This window comes from Scyliorhinus canicula, chromosome 19, assembly GCF_902713615.1.
Source record: "Scyliorhinus canicula chromosome 19, sScyCan1.1, whole genome shotgun sequence".
NCBI classification, from domain to species: domain Eukaryota; kingdom Metazoa; phylum Chordata; class Chondrichthyes; order Carcharhiniformes; family Scyliorhinidae; genus Scyliorhinus; species Scyliorhinus canicula.
Window position 1 is genome coordinate 97156874 of NC_052164.1, and position 16975 is coordinate 97173848.

At 53.4% G+C, this 16975-nt stretch overlaps 1 protein-coding gene across 3 annotated transcripts in view; it reads right to left on the reverse strand.

Moving 5' to 3' along the window:
• The window catches only part of rnf214 (ring finger protein 214), a 48586-nt gene extending 42571 nt beyond the window's left edge, over positions 1-6015 (reverse strand). Inside the window, exons 1-2 of one of the 3 annotated variants that reach the window (XR_005458202.1) lie at positions 5899-6015; positions 3236-3389 (exon numbers count right to left, since the gene is read on the reverse strand). Coding sequence is in view for 2 of the 3 variants with exons in the window: in XM_038779347.1 (XP_038635275.1) it covers positions 3236-3381 (146 nt within the window). In the remaining variant the exon portion in view is untranslated. Of the gene's footprint in view, positions 1-3235; positions 3390-4817; positions 4946-5898 lie in introns of those variants that run through there. The other 2 variants (XM_038779347.1, XM_038779348.1) reach the window with 2 other exon arrangements.
• Positions 6016-16975: the final 10960 nt, after the last annotated feature.

Consider the following 16975-nt stretch of genomic DNA (forward strand, 5'->3'; position numbering starts at 1 on the left):
ATTTTTTTAAATGTGGGGAATTTGACTGTTATTTCTCTCTGTTAACATAAGCCTGAGGGCCATTACATTTTCTGTGTTGAATGACTGATTTTACAATCTAACATTATCACAGTGGGTGCCCGTGAAGTGAGCAGATTGTTTGACAGTTCCAATTGGTTATAGAATCCAGCGATTAGTTGAAGGAATCAGTGAGAGTTTTTCTCATACGTCAAGATAGACAACTTTATTCCATATCAACATGGCTCCTGAGGTTTACCCATGGTGGATAGTAGGCGAATTGGTATCGACGGGGCAAGAGCGATGGGTGATGGTGGAGGATCTGGGTTGGCTTGGTTTTACACGGTGGGTATGAAGGTCGTGCGGGATAGATATGGCGTAGCTTGAGGACACAAGGGGCCTATAGGCAGTCGATAGGGTGCCATGGGGAGGGTGGGGAGCATATGGTGGCATGGAGGTGTGAGGGCTGTTGTTTGTTTTTCTTTCTTAACGTCAGCTAGATTCCCGAGGCAGAGCTTCCACCGTGCAAATCTCTGCACCCTGCAGCCTCCGCAATCGGTTCTGGGGGTAGCGGGCCAGTCTTCTAACTTAGACTGCTCCCCCTGTTCCAGACTGAAAATTTGACCTGGCAGGCCTCTTTTCCCAGGTCGGGCTCATGGACCTAGAACATAGAACATAGAACAGTACAGCACAGAACAGGCCCTTCGGCCCTCGATGTTGTGCCGAGCCATGATCACCCTACTCAAACCCACGTATCCACCCTATACCCGTAACCCAACAACCCCCCCTTAACCTTACTTTTTAGGACACTACGGGCAATTTAGCCTGGTCAATCCACCTAACCCGCACATCTTTGGACTGTGGGAGGAAACCGGAGCACCCGGAGGAAACCCACGCACACACGGGGAGGACGTGCAGACTCCACACAGACAGTGACCCAGCCGGGAATTGAACCTGGGACCCTGGAGCTGTGAAGCATTTATGCTAACCACCATGCTACCGTGCTGCCCCAAGGTCAATGGAAAATATCCCAACTCTGGTGCACCTGAGCCTGGAGTAAAAGTCCAGGCCCCTATCTCTGTGACCTCCTACAGCTCAACGACCGTCCCAGGTCTCTGCACTCCTCAATTCTGGCCTCTTCTGCATCCAGGATTTCCAGTGCTCCAACATTAGCAGAAATGCCTTCAGTTGCCTTTGCCCTACGCTGCGAAATTCTCTCCCGAAAACCATGCTAACTCTCTCTCCTCCTTTTAAGATGCTCATTCAGACCTTATTGAAGCTGTACTACTATCTCCAAAAGTGGCTTTGTGTCAAATTCTATTTGACAACACAAAGCCACATCAAAGGCGTGAAAGATAATGGGCGGGATTCTCCATCAGCTGACCAGAAACCGGGAAAGGCGATTGGGCGGAAAAATCGGTTGACTCCGAAATCGCGGCAGACGCTAATTTGACGCCAAATCACAATGCTCCAGCACCTCGACAGTGGTGTCAATGTGTCCCAGAACGCACGTACAATTGACACCATTTGCATATCATTAGCGGGCCCGACCCGATATTCTTGGACCCTCCTCGATTCTCCGCCTCCGATGGGCGTTACTGACGCCGTGATTCACTTGCGCTTTTAAAAATCGTGAAACCGGTGTGGCAGCTGCTGAGGGAGATAGAGGGGGTCAGGGAGGTGTTCCCTACATCGCCGGTTTGCTGACAGTTGTGCCGCTGACTGGGGGGGCGGGGGAGTGGGTGGCCAGGCGGTGGGCTGTGAGGTGAGGGTGGACGGACACAGAGCACCATTGCCGCAGCTGGCAAGGCAACCATGCAGCTGCGCACACCGCTAACAGCTAACTTTGAACCTAGTGCCACAGGCCGTATAGGTGCCCCCCCCCCCTCCCCCCGCGGTACCACCCTGTGTGCCCTCTGGACCCAGCTGACCATCAGCCGTGTGGGCACGCTCCTCCAGCACAACCAGTGCCATCTTGTTGGCTGGGATGAGCGTGTGTGGGGAGTGTAATGTGTATGTGCGGCTGCAGCTTGTCAGCCTCCTGAGTGTCAATCATGGACCCTGCGAATCAGTCACCGATTGGAATAGATTGTGTTCCAAGTGGCGCCGGTGCCAGCCCCTCAATGGTAGCGGAATCGGGTTCAGGGGCGACGTCGGTTTTTGTCGGAACAGTCCACAGATTCTGCCTTGGCACCAACACTTAAAAGTCTCAGAAACAGAGAATTCAGACCAATAGCTCATGGCGTAAGGCAGTAACATACTGGCATTGATTTAAGATTGCTCAGATATCAGGTCGGCATCAATGGGTAATTCTCTGGTTGCAGCAAGTAGTGTGCCACAGGGATCTGTGCTGCAATCTCAACTTTATAACATTGACATGACTGACTTCACATAAAATGTGAATAGTTCGTTTTGGCAGAAAAATTAAAAAGCATATTCATAGAACCATAGAATCCCTACAGTGCAGAAGGAGGCCATTCGGCCAATCGAGTCTACGGCGACCCTCTGAAAGAGCACGGTATCTAGGTCCACCCCATTCCCCGTAACCCCACCTTACCTAAACATCTTTGGATTGTGGGAGGAAACCGAAGCAGCCGGAGGAAACCCATGCAGACACGGGGAGAATGTGCGGACTCCGCACAGTCATTCAAGACTGGAATCAAAGCTGGGTCCCTGGCGCTGAGACAGCAGTGCTAACCACTGTCCCACCGTATCGCCCTATTATTTAAATGGTGAGAGATTGCAGGCCCAAAATTCTAAGGGATCTTGGTGCCTTAGTACATGAATTGCACAATGTACGCAGGTACAGCAAGTAATTAGGAAAGCTAGTAGATGTTATCATTTATTGCAAGGGAAATGGAATACAAAAATATTGAGGTTATGTTTCAGTTATACAGGGCACTGGTGAGACGACATCTGGAATGCTGTGTACAGTATTGGTCATCTTATTTAAGGGAAGATGTGAATGCATTGGTAATGGTTCGGAGAAAGTTTTTCTGGTGTGGCACGGCGGTACAGTGGTTAGCACTGCTGTCTCCCAGTGCCCAGGTTCCATTCTGGCCTTGGGTCACTGTCTGTGTGGAGTTTGTACGTTCTCCCCGTGTCTGCACGGGTTTCATCTGGTTTCCTCCCAGAGTCCGAAGATGTGAGAGTTCGGTGGATTGGCCACGATAAATTGCAAAACTTGAGCAACCTTTACTATATCTACATGTTAAAAATGAAAATGCACGCGGACTACCTTAGAGTAAGGTTTGAGAGCGCTGCATCACACTCTACAGCTGTAACTTGTCCAGCAGCCTCCGGCGACACATCGGTGGACACGATTTCTGGGGACAGGTTGGCAGACTTTGAATCAGTTTCGGTATCCGTATCCATAACTTTCATCGCAGGCTCTGTGTTGACAATAGAATGAAATCGTTGTAAAATGTATGCCGTACAGAAATTTCACATATTTAAATTCATCCCTTTTTATTTTAAAAGTGCACACTCCTCCACATCTCTTTGCCACCTTACGTTAAAAAGATTATCCAACTTGCGACTTCCCCTCCAAGCTGCACACTGCCCTCACTTGGAAACGTGTGTGTGTTCCCTCAATGTCGCTGGGTCACAATCCTGGAATTCCCTTCCTAACAGCACCGTGGGTGTACCTACACCACATGGACTGTAGCGGTTTACGGTGGCGGCTCAGCACCACTTTCCCGGGGTGGGGGAGGGGTGCAATTCGGGAGGGGGTAACACACGCATTTTCCAGAAAGCAGTGAAACACATCCAGCGATTCTGTCCAAATAACAGGCTCGCAGTCTCGGGTAGGCATGGCTGCGAACACACAGTCAATGGTTTCATTTTTCTCCCTCATCCTTATCTTGCAATGGGAATGAAAATAGTGCCATTTCTCCATTTAAACTTATCCTCACTGACTAATCGTTGTCCTACATCATGGGATGACACAGCACAGGAGGTGGTCATTCCATTTCCTTTCCATTGATACTATTGAATCTGATTCACTACCCTCCCGGGCAGCACATTCCAGATCACTAACTACACGCTCCATTTAAGGTTTCCTCCTGCTGCCTTAGGTTCCTTAGCCACTCCCCTTAAAGCTGTGTTCCCGCACCTTTCCGCCACTGGAAATAGTTTTTGCTTATGCACTTGTGGTAGACTCTTTTTGGGGTATTGCGGTACGTAGGTGGGATGTACCTTATACTGTAGTATGAGTGGTAGAACCTGCCTGCTGGCTCCGCCCAGCAAGCGGAGCATAAGAGTCTGTGTTTCACCCACAGTAGTCATTCTGTACCGGCTGCTAGGGTAACTACTTGTTCATTAAAGCCTTCAATTGGACTACAATCTCGCTTCAGTAGTGATTGATCGTGCATAAGTACTCCATCGAGACCCTTCATAATTGTGAACCGCCTCTGGTTACACTACTGACAAATAATATAGGCCATCTCAACTTTAAATTAATTGGCCTCAAGGATGAATCAATCTCATTGTCCTCTTGAAACAAGCAAGTTGCCCAAAACCTATTACATTTTTTTCTAGCGGTATAAAAGAACATGGTGAATAGAAACAGGATATGGTCACGCAGCCCCCCAGTCTGCTCCGACATTCAATACAATCATGGATATTTCTAAGATCAACTCCACATTCTTGCATGATCCTAATGTCCCTCAACTCTTCAATACTAAGGAAATCAATCAGTTCCCTCCTAAACGTGCTCAACAAATAAGGACGCCGGGGTGGCGAGTTCCAAAGATTCGCAACACTGAATGAAGAAATTTTTCCTCATCCTTCTCTTAAAAGAAACGTACTCAAACCATTACCTTAACAAAAAAAGTCGAGGCCGACAGTCCAGTACTGAGTGGGTGCTGCACTGTGAGAAGTATCATAGCTCAGATGTTAAAGCAACACCCTACCTGCCCAGTCATGAGGATGTAAAAGATCCCAAGACACCACTGCAAAAAAAAAAAAAGAGGGGAGGGAGAGTTCTAGACAGCGCTCCGGCCAATATTTAGCGATAGAATTCCTGTAGTGCAGAAGGCCTTTTAGCCCATCACGTCTGCGCCCTCTAAAAGAGCACCCCACTCAAGTCCACCTCCCCTATCCTTACCCCCGTAACCCTACCTAACCCGCACATCGTTGTGACACTAAGGGGCAATTGATCATGGCCAATCCACCTAAGTTGCACACCTTTGGGCTGTGGGTGGAAACCGGAGCACCCGGAGGAAACCCACGCCAGCAGAGGGAGAACGTGCAAACTCCACACAGACTTACCCCAGGCCGGAATTGAACCCGGGTCCCAGGCGCTGAGGCAGCAGTGCTAACCACTGTACCACCCTGCCGCCCCTTAAGCATCGCAAGAGAAGGTGCTGTGGGGCACTTTCACGCTGCTCCTTGTGGCAGCTTGCTGTGTCCATGTCAGGCACCACGCTCCCAACACTATAACAGGGAGCCCACTTCAAAAGTACTTAATTGGCTGCAAAGAGCTTGGGGGGCATACGGAGATCACAAAAGGTACTATATGAACTCCAGTCTTTCCTTCCCTCAGCAAGGCCTATATGCAGATGTGTGCCAGCCTTGAAATCAGAAAAGCACACATTGAAGAAAAGGGAAAAACAAAAAGCTGATTTCTCAATCCCATTACTGCTCAGTTCCTGAACAAAACCTAAAAAAACCCACTGGCTTTGGTGCTAAAAACAGTCTGAAAGTTTCAGCACCAAGCCTGATATTTAACTTAAAATCCAACGCCGAGTTTATTCTTTATTTTGCTTTAAAAGGTGGTGTTCAATTCCACAGAGCTCTCCAATCAGACTGTATAAAACGCCATTTAAAAACAAAACCAGGTCTCTTGAATCGCAAACTAAGGCAGGGATAAAAATTCACACTCTGCTCTTTTAAACATACCGACGTGACTGCTCTCCAGGGGTGTCTATGCTGCAGGAAAGTATCACAGGTCACCAAGCAGCAACAACAGAGCGCATTGGTGCAGCGGCTCAGCTCGTCCTTATGTTGCAAGCCAATAAAAAAGAAGAGGGGTTGTGCTATTCTGTTTGTGGTTCCGACAGACTCTGCTCCTGCTCTGCCACACTTTGCTGCACCAGGTCACAGTGAGAGAGCTCCTGCTCTGCCACACTTTGCTGCACCAGGTCACAGTGAGGGAGCTCCTGCTCTGCCACACTTTGCTGCACCAGGTCACAGTGAGAGAGCTCCTGCTCTGCCACACTTTGCTGCACCAGGTCACAGTGAGGGAGCTCCTGCTCTGCCCCACTTTGCTGCACCAGGTCACAGTGAGAGAGCTACTGCTCTGCCCCACTTTGCTGCACCAGGTCACAGTGAGGGAGCTCCTGCTCCTGCTCTGCCCCACTTTGCTGCACCAGGTCACAGTGAGGGAGCTCCTGCTCCGTCCCACTTTGCTGCACCAGGTCACAGTGAGGGAGCTCCTGCTCTGCCCCACTTTGCTGCACCAGGTCACAGTGAGGGAGCTCCTGCTCCTGCTCTGCCCCACTTTGCTGCACCAGGTCACAGTGAGGGAGCTCCTGCTCTGTCCCACTTTGCTGCACCAGGTCACAGTGAGGGAGCTCCTGCTCTGTCCCACTTTGCTGCACCAGGTCACAGTGAGGGAGCTCCTGCTCTGCCCCACTTTGCTGCACCAGGTCATAGTGAGTGAGCTCCTGCTCTGTCCCAGTTTGCTGCACCAGGTCACAGTGAGAGAGCTCCTGCTCTGTCCCACTTTGCTGCACCAGGTCACAGTGAGGGAGCTCCTGCTCTGTCCCACTTTGCTGCACCAGGTCACAGTGAGGGAGCTCCTGCTCTGCCCCACTTTGCTGCACCAGGTCACAGTGAGAGAGCTGCTCTGCCCCACTTTGCTGCACCAGGTCACAGTGAGAGAGCTCCTGCTCTGTCCCACTTTGCTGCACCAGGTCACAGTGAGAGAACTCCTGCTCTGCCCCACTTTGCTGCACCAGGTCACAGTGAGAGAGCTCCTGCTCTGTCCCACTTTGCTGCACCAGGTCACAGTGAGAGAGCTCCTGCTCTTCCCCACTTTGCTGCACCAGGTCACAGTGAGAGAGCTCCTGCTCTGTCCCACTTTGCTGCACCAGGTCACAGTGAGAGAGCTCCGGCTCCTGCTCTGTCCCACTTTGCTGCACCAGGTCACAGTGAGAGAGCTCCTGCTCTGTCCCACTTTGCTGCACCAGGTCACAGTGAGAGAGCTCCTGCTCCTGCTCTGCCCCACTTTGCTGCACCAGGTCACAGTGAGAGAGCTCCTGCTCCTGCTCTGCCCCACTTTGCTGCACCAGGTCACAGTGAGAGAGCTCCTGCTCTGCCCCACTTTGCTGCACCAGGTCACAGTGAGAGAACTCCTGCTCTGCCCCACTTTGCTGCACCAGGTCACAGTGAGAGAGCTCCTGCTCTGTCCCACTTTGCTGCACCAGGTCACAGTGAGAGAGTTCCTGCTCTGTCCCACTTTGCTGCACCAGGTCACAGTGAGGGAGCTCCTGCTCTGCCCCACTTTGCTGCACCAGGTCACAGTGAGGGAGCTCCTGCTCTGTCCCACTTTGCTGCACCAGGTCACAGTGAGGGAGCTCCTGCTCTGCCCCACTTTGCTGCACCAGGTCACAGTGAGAGAGCTGCTCTGCCCCACTTTGCTGCACCAGGTCACAGTGAGAGAGCTCCTGCTCTGTCCCACTTTGCTGCACCAGGTCACAGTGAGAGAGCTCCTGCTCTGCCCCACTTTGCTGCACCAGGTCACAGTGAGAGAGCTCCTGCTCTGTCCCACTTTGCTGCACCAGGTCACAGTGAGAGAGCTCCGGCTCCTGCTCTGTCCCACTTTGCTGCACCAGGTCACAGTGAGCGAGCTCCTGCTCTGTCCCACTTTGCTGCACCAGGTCACAGTGAGAGAGCTCCTGCTCTGTCCCACTTTGCTGCACCAGGTCACAGTGAGAGAGCTCCTGCTCCTGCTCTGCCCCACTTTGCTGCACCAGGTCACAGTGAGAGAGCTCCTGCTCTGCCCCACTTTGCTGCACCAGGTCACAGTGAGAGAACTCCTGCTCTGCCCCACTTTGCTGCACCAGGTCACAGTGAGAGAGCTCCTGCTCTGCCCCACTTTGCTGCACCAGGTCACAGTGAGAGAACTCCTGCTCTGCCCCACTTTGCTGCACCAGGTCACAGTGAGAGAGCTCCTGCTCTGCCCCACTTTGCTGCACCAGGTCACAGTGAGGGAGCTCCTGCTCTGCCCCACTTTGCTGCACCAGGTCACAGTGAGAGAGCTCCTGCTCTGTCCCACTTTGCTGCACCAGGTCACAGTGAGAGAGCTCCTGCTCTGCCCCACTTTGCTGCACCAGGTCACAGTGAGAGAGCTCCTGCTCTGTCCCACTTTGCTGCACCAGGTCACAGTGAGAGAGCTCCTGCTCCGTCCCACTTTGCTGCACCAGGTCACAGTGAGAGAGCTCCTGCTCTGCCCCACTTTGCTGCACCAGGTCACAGTGAGGGAGCTCCTGCTCTGCCCCACTTTGCTGCACCAGGTCACAGTGAGAGAGCTCCTGCTCTGTCCCACTTTGCTGCACCAGGTCACAGTGAGAGAGCTCCGGCTCCTGCTCTGTCCCACTTTGCTGCACCAGGTCACAGTGAGTGAGCTCCTGCTCTGTCCCACTTTGCTGCACCAGGTCACAGTGAGAGAGCTCCTGCTCTGTCCCACTTTGCTGCACCAGGTCACAGTGAGAGAGCTCCTGCTCCGTCCCACTTTGCTGCACCAGGTCACAGTGAGAGAGCTCCTGCTCCTGCTCTGCCCCACTTTGCTGCACCAGGTCACAGTGAGAGAGCTCCTGCTCTGCCCCACTTTGCTGCACCAGGTCACAGTGAGAGAACTCCTGCTCTGCCCCACTTTGCTGCACCAGGTCACAGTGAGAGAGCTCCTGCTCTGTCCCACTTTGCTGCACCAGGTCACAGTGAGAGAGCTCCTGCTCTGTCCCACTTTGCTGCACCAGGTCACAGTGAGAGAGTTCCTGCTCTGTCCCACTTTGCTGCACCAGGTCACAGTGAGGGAGCTCCTGCTCTGCCCCACTTTGCTGCACCAGGTCACAGTGAGAGAGCTCCTGCTCTGTCCCACTTTGCTGCACCAGGTCACAGCGAGAGAGCTCCTGCTCTGTCCCACTTTGCTACACCAGGTCACAGTGAGAGAGCTCCTGCAATGCCCCACTTTGCTGCACCAGGTCACAGTGAGAGAGCTCCTGCTCTGTCCCACTTTGCTGCACCAGGTCACAGTGAGTGAGCTCCTGCTCTGTCCCACTTTGCTGCACCAGGTCACAGCGAGTGAGCTCCTGCTCTGTCCCACTTTGCTGCACCAGGTCACAGTGAGGGAGCTCCTGCTCCTGCTCTGTCCCACTTTGCTGCACCAGGTCACAGTGAGAGAGCTCCTGCTCTGTCCCACTTTGCTGCACCAGGTCACAGTGAGAGAGCTCCTGCTCTGTCCCACTTTGCTGCACCAGGTCACAGTGAGGGAGCTCCTGCTCTGTCCCACTTTGCTGCACCAGGTCACAGTGAGGGAGCTCCTGCTCTGTCCCACTTTGCTGCACCAGGTCACAGTGAGAGAGCTCCTGCTCTGTCCCACTTTGCTGCACCAGGTCACAGTGAGGGAGCTCCTGCTCTGCCCCACTTTGCTGCACCAGGTCACAGTGAGAGAGCTCCTGCTCTGTCCCACTTTGCTGCACCAGGTCACAGTGAGAGAGCTCCTGCTCTGCCCCACTTTGCTGCACCAGGTCACAGTGAGAGAGCTCCTGCTCTGCCCCACTTTGCTGCACCAGGTCACAGTGAGAGAGCTCCTGCTCTGCCCCACTTTGCTGCACCAGGTCACAGTGAGAGAGCTCCTGCTCCTGCTCTGCCCCACTTTGCTGCACCAGGTCACAGTGAGGGAGCTCCTGCTCTGCCCCACTTTGCTGCACCAGGTCACAGTGAGAGAGCTCCTGCTCTGCCCCACTTTGCTGCACCAGGTCACAGTGAGAGAGCTCCTGCTCTGTCCCACTTTGCTGCACCAGGTCACAGTGAGAGAACTCCTGCTCTGCCCCACTTTGCTGCACCAGGTCACAGTGAGAGAGCTCCTGCTCCTGCTCTGCCCCACTTTGCTGCACCAGGTCACAGTGAGAGAGCTCCTGCTCTGCCCCACTTTGCTGCACCAGGTCACAGTGAGGGAGCTCCTGCTCTGCCCCACTTTGCTGCACCAGGTCACAGTGAGAGAGCTCCTGCTCCTGCTCTGCCCCACTTTGCTGCACCAGGTCACAGTGAGGGAGCTCCTGCTCTGCCCCACTTTGCTGCACCAGGTCACAGTGAGAGAGCTCCTGCTCTGTCCCACTTTGCTGCACCAGGTCACAGTGAGAGAGCTCCTGCTCTGTCCCACTTTGCTGCACCAGGTCACAGTGAGAGAGCTCCTGCTCTGCCCCACTTTGCTGCACCAGGTCACAGTGAGGGAGCTCCTGCTCTGCCCCACTTTGCTGCACCAGGTCACAGTGAGGGGAGCTCCTGCTCTGCCCCACTTTGCTGCACCAGGTCACAGTGAGAGAGCTCCTGCTCTGTCCCACTTTGCTGCACCAGGTCACAGTGAGAGAGCTCCTGCTCTGCCCCACTTTGCTGCACCAGTCACAGTGAGAGAGCTCCTGCTCTGCCCCACTTTGCTGCACCAGGTCACAGTGAGAGAGCTCCTGCTCTGTCCCACTTTGCTGCACCAGGTCACAGTGAGAGAGCTCCTGCTCCGTCCCACTTTGCTGCACCAGGTCACAGTGAGAGAGCTCCTGCTCCCACTTGCTGCCAGGTCAGTGGGCCTGCCCCACTTTGCTGCACCAGGGTCACAGTGAGAGAGCTCCTGCTCTGCCCCACTTTGCTGCACCAGGTCACAGTGAGAGAACTCCTGCTCTGCCCCACTTTGCTGCACCAGGTCACAGTGAGAGAGCTCCTGCTCTGTCCCACTTTGCTGCACCAGGTCACAGTGAGAGAGCTCCTGCTCTGTCCCACTTTGCTGCACCAGGTCACAGTGAGAGAGCTCCTGCTCTGCCCCACTTTGCTGCACCAGGTCACAGTGAGAGAGCTCCTGCTCTGCCCCACTTTGCTGCACCAGGTCACAGTGAGAGAGCTCCTGCTCTGTCCCACTTTGCTGCACCAGGTCACAGTGAGAGAGCTCCTGCTCTGTCCCACTTTGCTGCACCAGGTCACAGTGAGAGAGCTCCTGCTCTGTCCCACTTTGCTGCACCAGGTCACAGTGAGAGAGTTCCTGCTCTGTCCCACTTTGCTGCACCAGGTCACAGTGAGGGAGCTCCTGCTCTGCCCCACTTTGCTGCACCAGGTCACAGTGAGAGAGCTCCTGCTCTGTCCCACTTTGCTGCACCAGGTCACAGCGAGAGAGCTCCTGCTCTGTCCCACTTTGCTACACCAGGTCACAGTGAGAGAGCTCCTGCAATGCCCCACTTTGCTGCACCAGGTCACAGTGAGAGAGCTCCTGCTCTGTCCCACTTTGCTGCACCAGGTCACAGTGAGGGAGCTCCTGCTCCTGCTCTGTCCCACTTTGCTGCACCAGGTCACAGTGAGAGAGCTCCTGCTCTGTCCCACTTTGCTGCACCAGGTCACAGTGAGAGAGCTCCTGCTCTGTCCCACTTTGCTGCACCAGGTCACAGTGAGGGAGCTCCTGCTCTGTCCCACTTTGCTGCACCAGGTCACAGTGAGGGAGCTCCTGCTCTGTCCCACTTTGCTGCACCAGGTCACAGTGAGAGAGCTCCTGCTCTGTCCCACTTTGCTGCACCAGGTCACAGTGAGGGAGCTCCTGCTCTGCCCCACTTTGCTGCACCAGGTCACAGTGAGAGAGCTCCTGCTCTGCCCCACTTTGCTGCACCAGGTCACAGTGAGAGAGCTCCTGCTCTGTCCCACTTTGCTGCACCAGGTCACAGTGAGGGAGCTCCTGCTCTGTCCCACTTTGCTGCACCAGGTCACAGTGAGGGAGCTCCTGCTCTGTCCCACTTTGCTGCACCAGGTCACAGTGAGAGAGCTCCTGCTCTGTCCCACTTTGCTGCACCAGGTCACAGTGAGGGAGCTCCTGCTCTGCCCCACTTTGCTGCACCAGGTCACAGTGAGAGAGCTCCTGCTCTGCCCCACTTTGCTGCACCAGGTCACAGTGAGAGAGCTCCTGCTCTGCCCCACTTTGCTGCACCAGGTCACAGTGAGAGAGCTCCTGCTCTGCCCCACTTTGCTGCACCAGGTCACAGTGAGAGAGCTCCTGCTCTGCCCCACTTTGCTGCACCAGGTCACAGTGAGAGAGCTCCTGCTCCTGCTCTGCCCCACTTTGCTGCACCAGGTCACAGTGAGGGAGCTCCTGCTCTGCCCCACTTTGCTGCACCAGGTCACAGTGAGAGAGCTCCTGCTCTGCCCCACTTTGCTGCACCAGGTCACAGTGAGAGAGCTCCTGCTCTGCCCCACTTTGCTGCACCAGGTCACAGTGAGAGAGCTCCTGCTCTGCCCCACTTTGCTGCACCAGGTCACAGTGAGAGAGCTCCTGCTCCTGCTCTGCCCCACTTTGCTGCACCAGGTCACAGTGAGGGAGCTCCTGCTCTGCCCCACTTTGCTGCACCAGGTCACAGTGAGAGAGCTCCTGCTCTGTCCCACTTTGCTGCACCAGGTCACAGTGAGAGAGCTCCTGCTCTGTCCCACTTTGCTGCACCAGGTCACAGTGAGAGAGCTCCTGCTCTGCCCCACTTTGCTGCACCAGGTCACAGTGAGGGAGCTCCTGCTCTGCCCCACTTTGCTGCACCAGGTCACAGTGAGGGAGCTCCTGCTCTGCCCCACTTTGCTGCACCAGGTCACAGTGAGAGAGCTCCTGCTCTGTCCCACTTTGCTGCACCAGGTCACAGTGAGAGAGCTCCTGCTCTGCCCCACTTTGCTGCACCAGGTCACAGTGAGAGAGCTCCTGCTCCTTCTCCGTCCCACTTTGCTGCACCAGGTCACAGTGAGAGAGCTCCTGCTCTGCCCCACTTTGCTGCACCAGGTCACAGTGAGAGAGCTCCTGCTCTGCCCCACTTTGCTGCACCAGGTCACAGTGAGAGAGCTCCTGCTCCGCCCCACTTTGCTGCACCAGGTCACAGTGAGAGAGCTCCTGCTCTGCCCCACTTTGCTGCACCAGGTCACAGTGAGGGAGCTCCTGCTCTGCCCCACTTTGCTGCACCAGGTCACTGAGAGAGCTCCTGCTCCTGCTCTGCGGTATAGAAATGAAATAGAGTCACCCATGATACCCACTCAGTGGCCTGGGGCGCCCATCACTGCTAAAGAGGGATTTGAAAACAATAATAATCTTTAGTGTCACAAGTAGGCTTACATTAACACTGCAATGAAGTTACTGTGAAAATCCCCCAGTCGCCACATTCCAGCGCCTGCTCGGGTACACAGAGGGAGAATTCAGAATGTCCAATTCACCTAACAAGCACGTCTTTCGGGACTTGTGGGAGGAAACTGGAGCACCCGGAGGTAACCCACGCGGACACGGGAAGATCATGCGGACTCCGCACAGACTGTGACCCAAGCCGGAATCGAACCCGGGAGCTATGAAGCAATAGTGCTGCCCATCGTGCTACCGTGCCGCCCAACAAGGTTGAGAAATTTGAAATCAAGTGATTGTGGTGATGGTGGGAGCCACATTCATTAAATACTGCAGAGATGAGAATGCAGAGAGAAGAGAAGTTACAATAAAAAGTAAAATGTAAACAGTAACAAAATAAAAATAAAACTTGGAAACAACTGGAAATAATGTCAAATTGCATTCACAAATGGGACAATGTGCCTCGGATAGAATTTTAGGAGAAGTTATACACACCATTGACAAGTACCAGTTAAAAACTTACGTTTTACACATTTAATTGAAAACGAAACCAAAAAAATATTGCGCCGCAGTAAATCAATTTTGCCCTCTGCAATGTTCTACTGGAGACTGGAGAAAGTTTTGAAACCAACTAACTTTCCGAAAGTATCTCAAAGAAATCTGCTTCCGAATAAATAAAGAAATCAAAGTAACGATAGCTGTTTAATGACCAGTTTGGTTTGTGACGAAAATCTGGAGACAGTGTTAGGGGACGCAAGGCACTGAGAGTAAATAACTTTGAAAAAGTTTACAAACTTTCTGTGGCGTTGCGGCTGCTTCGGGAGGTCCGGCTCACGGAGACCAGAAAACATCCGAAACTTCCCCACCCACACCAAATTTAGTGAGGTGACATTTCCACAAAGTACCTCTGACCTCAGCAAACATGTGACTTTACTTTGTTCCAAAACTTTTTTCCGCCTCAACATTTGTTTGGCGGGAGGGAGAAAGGAGGAGGAGAGGGGTAGGGAGGAGAGGGGGGGAGGGGTAGGGAGGAGAGGGGGGGAGGGGGAGGGGTAGGCGTAGAGTGTCGAGTCTGGATTGGTATAAATATTGGCCTTCACGCCCTTGATCTGGCCTAACTCACTGTGGAACACACCCTGGTATCTTCAGAGGACGTCTTGAAAAACGTTGTTTAAAATTTTAAAGATTTCCAGCCAATTTAGTTTAATTCACTGCAACCAGTCCCTCCCCAGCAGGCTTGGACCGTGCCCCTCTATTTTTCTTCTTCTGAAAGTTTACTGTGAGCCGTCCTGTGAAATTGCCGGGACGAGAGTGAGTAATGAGTCCTGGATTTTTAGAATTCTTCCATGGGATGTGAGCGTCACTGGAAAGGCAATCATTTGTTCCCCACCCCTAATAGCCCTTGTGAGTGACGTGCTCAGCCATTTCAGAGGGCAGTTCAGAGTCGCCTTGTAGCCACCGAAGTTGGCCATTGCCTGAATACAAAATGGAGGAACTCAAAGCATATAGGATAAAATGGACAATGTTTGCAGCGCCAGCAGGCTGCACCTAGCAGGTGTGGATTCTGTCTGCTAAGAAAGCAGACAGCACCGAAACAAACATTCCGCATACTAATGAGGCAATCACCGGAATAATTAGCATGTTAATGGAACGATTCCAGATACAATGGACACAAATGGGGAAGCAACTGCAACATTGTAAAGGATACCAGACACTCAGGCACCAACAGGGTTCGCAAACAAAGAGCCTGAGAGCCCGCCTCAGTATTGGGGGGATTCAAACATATCGATTGGGCAGAGACCCAATCGATTCCAAGCAGGTAAGGGAGTCCGCCCAAAGGGGTGCGGATCCCTGGGACCTATAAAAGACAGGTCCCACACATGGTTCAGTCTTCTTCTCCAGCCCTCCTCTCTCTTTGACCAGCACTCCTCCGTGGACCAGCACCTCGACCAGCTTTTGCCAAGAAGACCCTGAAGGAGAGAGAGAGAGGTTCGGGCAGCAGCCGCCAGCAAGTAAGTGTCTCACAACGATCGCTACCAGAGATAGACACTCCTGACCCCTTTTAACTTATACCAACCTGAAGTCTGCAGACCAGAGCAGAGCAAGACGCCTTGTTCCCTGACCCGGCAGTTCCTTCGAGATAAGTATTAGTTTATTTAGCGGTAGGAATAGCTTAATCCTTTTAGCGTGTGCATGGGTAGTTATTATAATTGTATTATAATAAACTCAGTTGTTTGAACTTACTAATTGGTGTATGGTTTTATTGTTTTGAACTTCACCTTGAACTTGTGGCGGTATCTTAACGATACCTGGCGACTCCAGAGCTAAGTAAAGAAACAGAGCCAAATTGAGTGTTAAGCACACTCACCCAGAACGACCAACAACCTTCATTGCTGTGGGTCTGAAGTCACATGTAGGCCAGACCGGGTAAGTACAGCAGATTTCCTTCCCCAAAGGGCATTAATAAACTTGATGGACTTTTACAATAATCAATGAATGTCACATGGTCACCGTTACTAGACAAACTTTATATTCCTGTGGTGGTATGATTAACATAGCTGCCTGCCATTGGTGCAGAACACTGGCTTACCATTGGTCCTGGTCGGTCATGTGCCTTTCGACCGATTGGTTGAGACCAGTCATGTGACGGCTCCCTGATTGGTCAAGAGGCTGAGTTAACCCCGCCCCCAGGGTGGGGTATAAATACCCAGTACGCCCGGCGGTCGTCCATTTACTGTAGTCGACCGCAGGGCTAACATCTAGCTTATTAAAGCCTTACTTTTGTACAGCAACTCGTCTCGCGTTCAATTGATGGTATATCAATTAAATAAGCTAGAATTTTGAAGATGGAGCTCCGGATCAAGCCCGAATGCCTCCGCATCAGCCCGCAAACTCAGAACGCTTCAGAAATCTTCAAACATTGGCTGCATGTTTCGATGGTTACCTGGCGTCCGCAAGCAGCCCCCCCCACCATGGCACAGAAGCTTCATATCCTCCACTCCAGCGTGGGCATGGCGACCTACGTGATGATAGGGGAGGAAAAAGATTACGACGTGGCCATGGATAAGCTGAAAGGACAGTTTCTTAAACCGGTAAACAGAGTATTCGCCCGACATCTGCTGGCTACCAGGCAACAACTCCCCGGTGAGTCATTAGACGATTTTTACCAGGCCCTCGCTATCCTGGGGAGGAATTGCTCCTGCCTCCAAGTTTCAGCCACGGAGCACATGGAACCTTTGATTAGAGATGCTTACGTGGCTGGGATGCAGTCTGCCGCTATCCGCCAGCGGATGCTGGAGAAAGACGACCTCAGCCTAACTGAGGCACGGACTCTCTCCACCTCCCTGGAGGTCGCCGTCTTAAACGCCCGCGCCTACGTCCCCAGCCGCGCTGCAGCACCCTGGGCCTCCCCACCGCCATCCGCCGCTCCCGAACCCCCTCAGGCCTGCGCCGCGGGACGCCCCGACAAGTCCGCGGGGCCGCGCTGCTATTTCTGTGGGTTCGCAAAACACCCTCACCCACGCTGCCCGGCCCGCTCCGCCCTCTGTAACAGCTGCGGGAAGAAGGGCCACTTTTCGATGGTCTGCCAGGCCAAATCGGTCGCTGCTGTACCGCGCAGCGACCGGGGATCTCCCC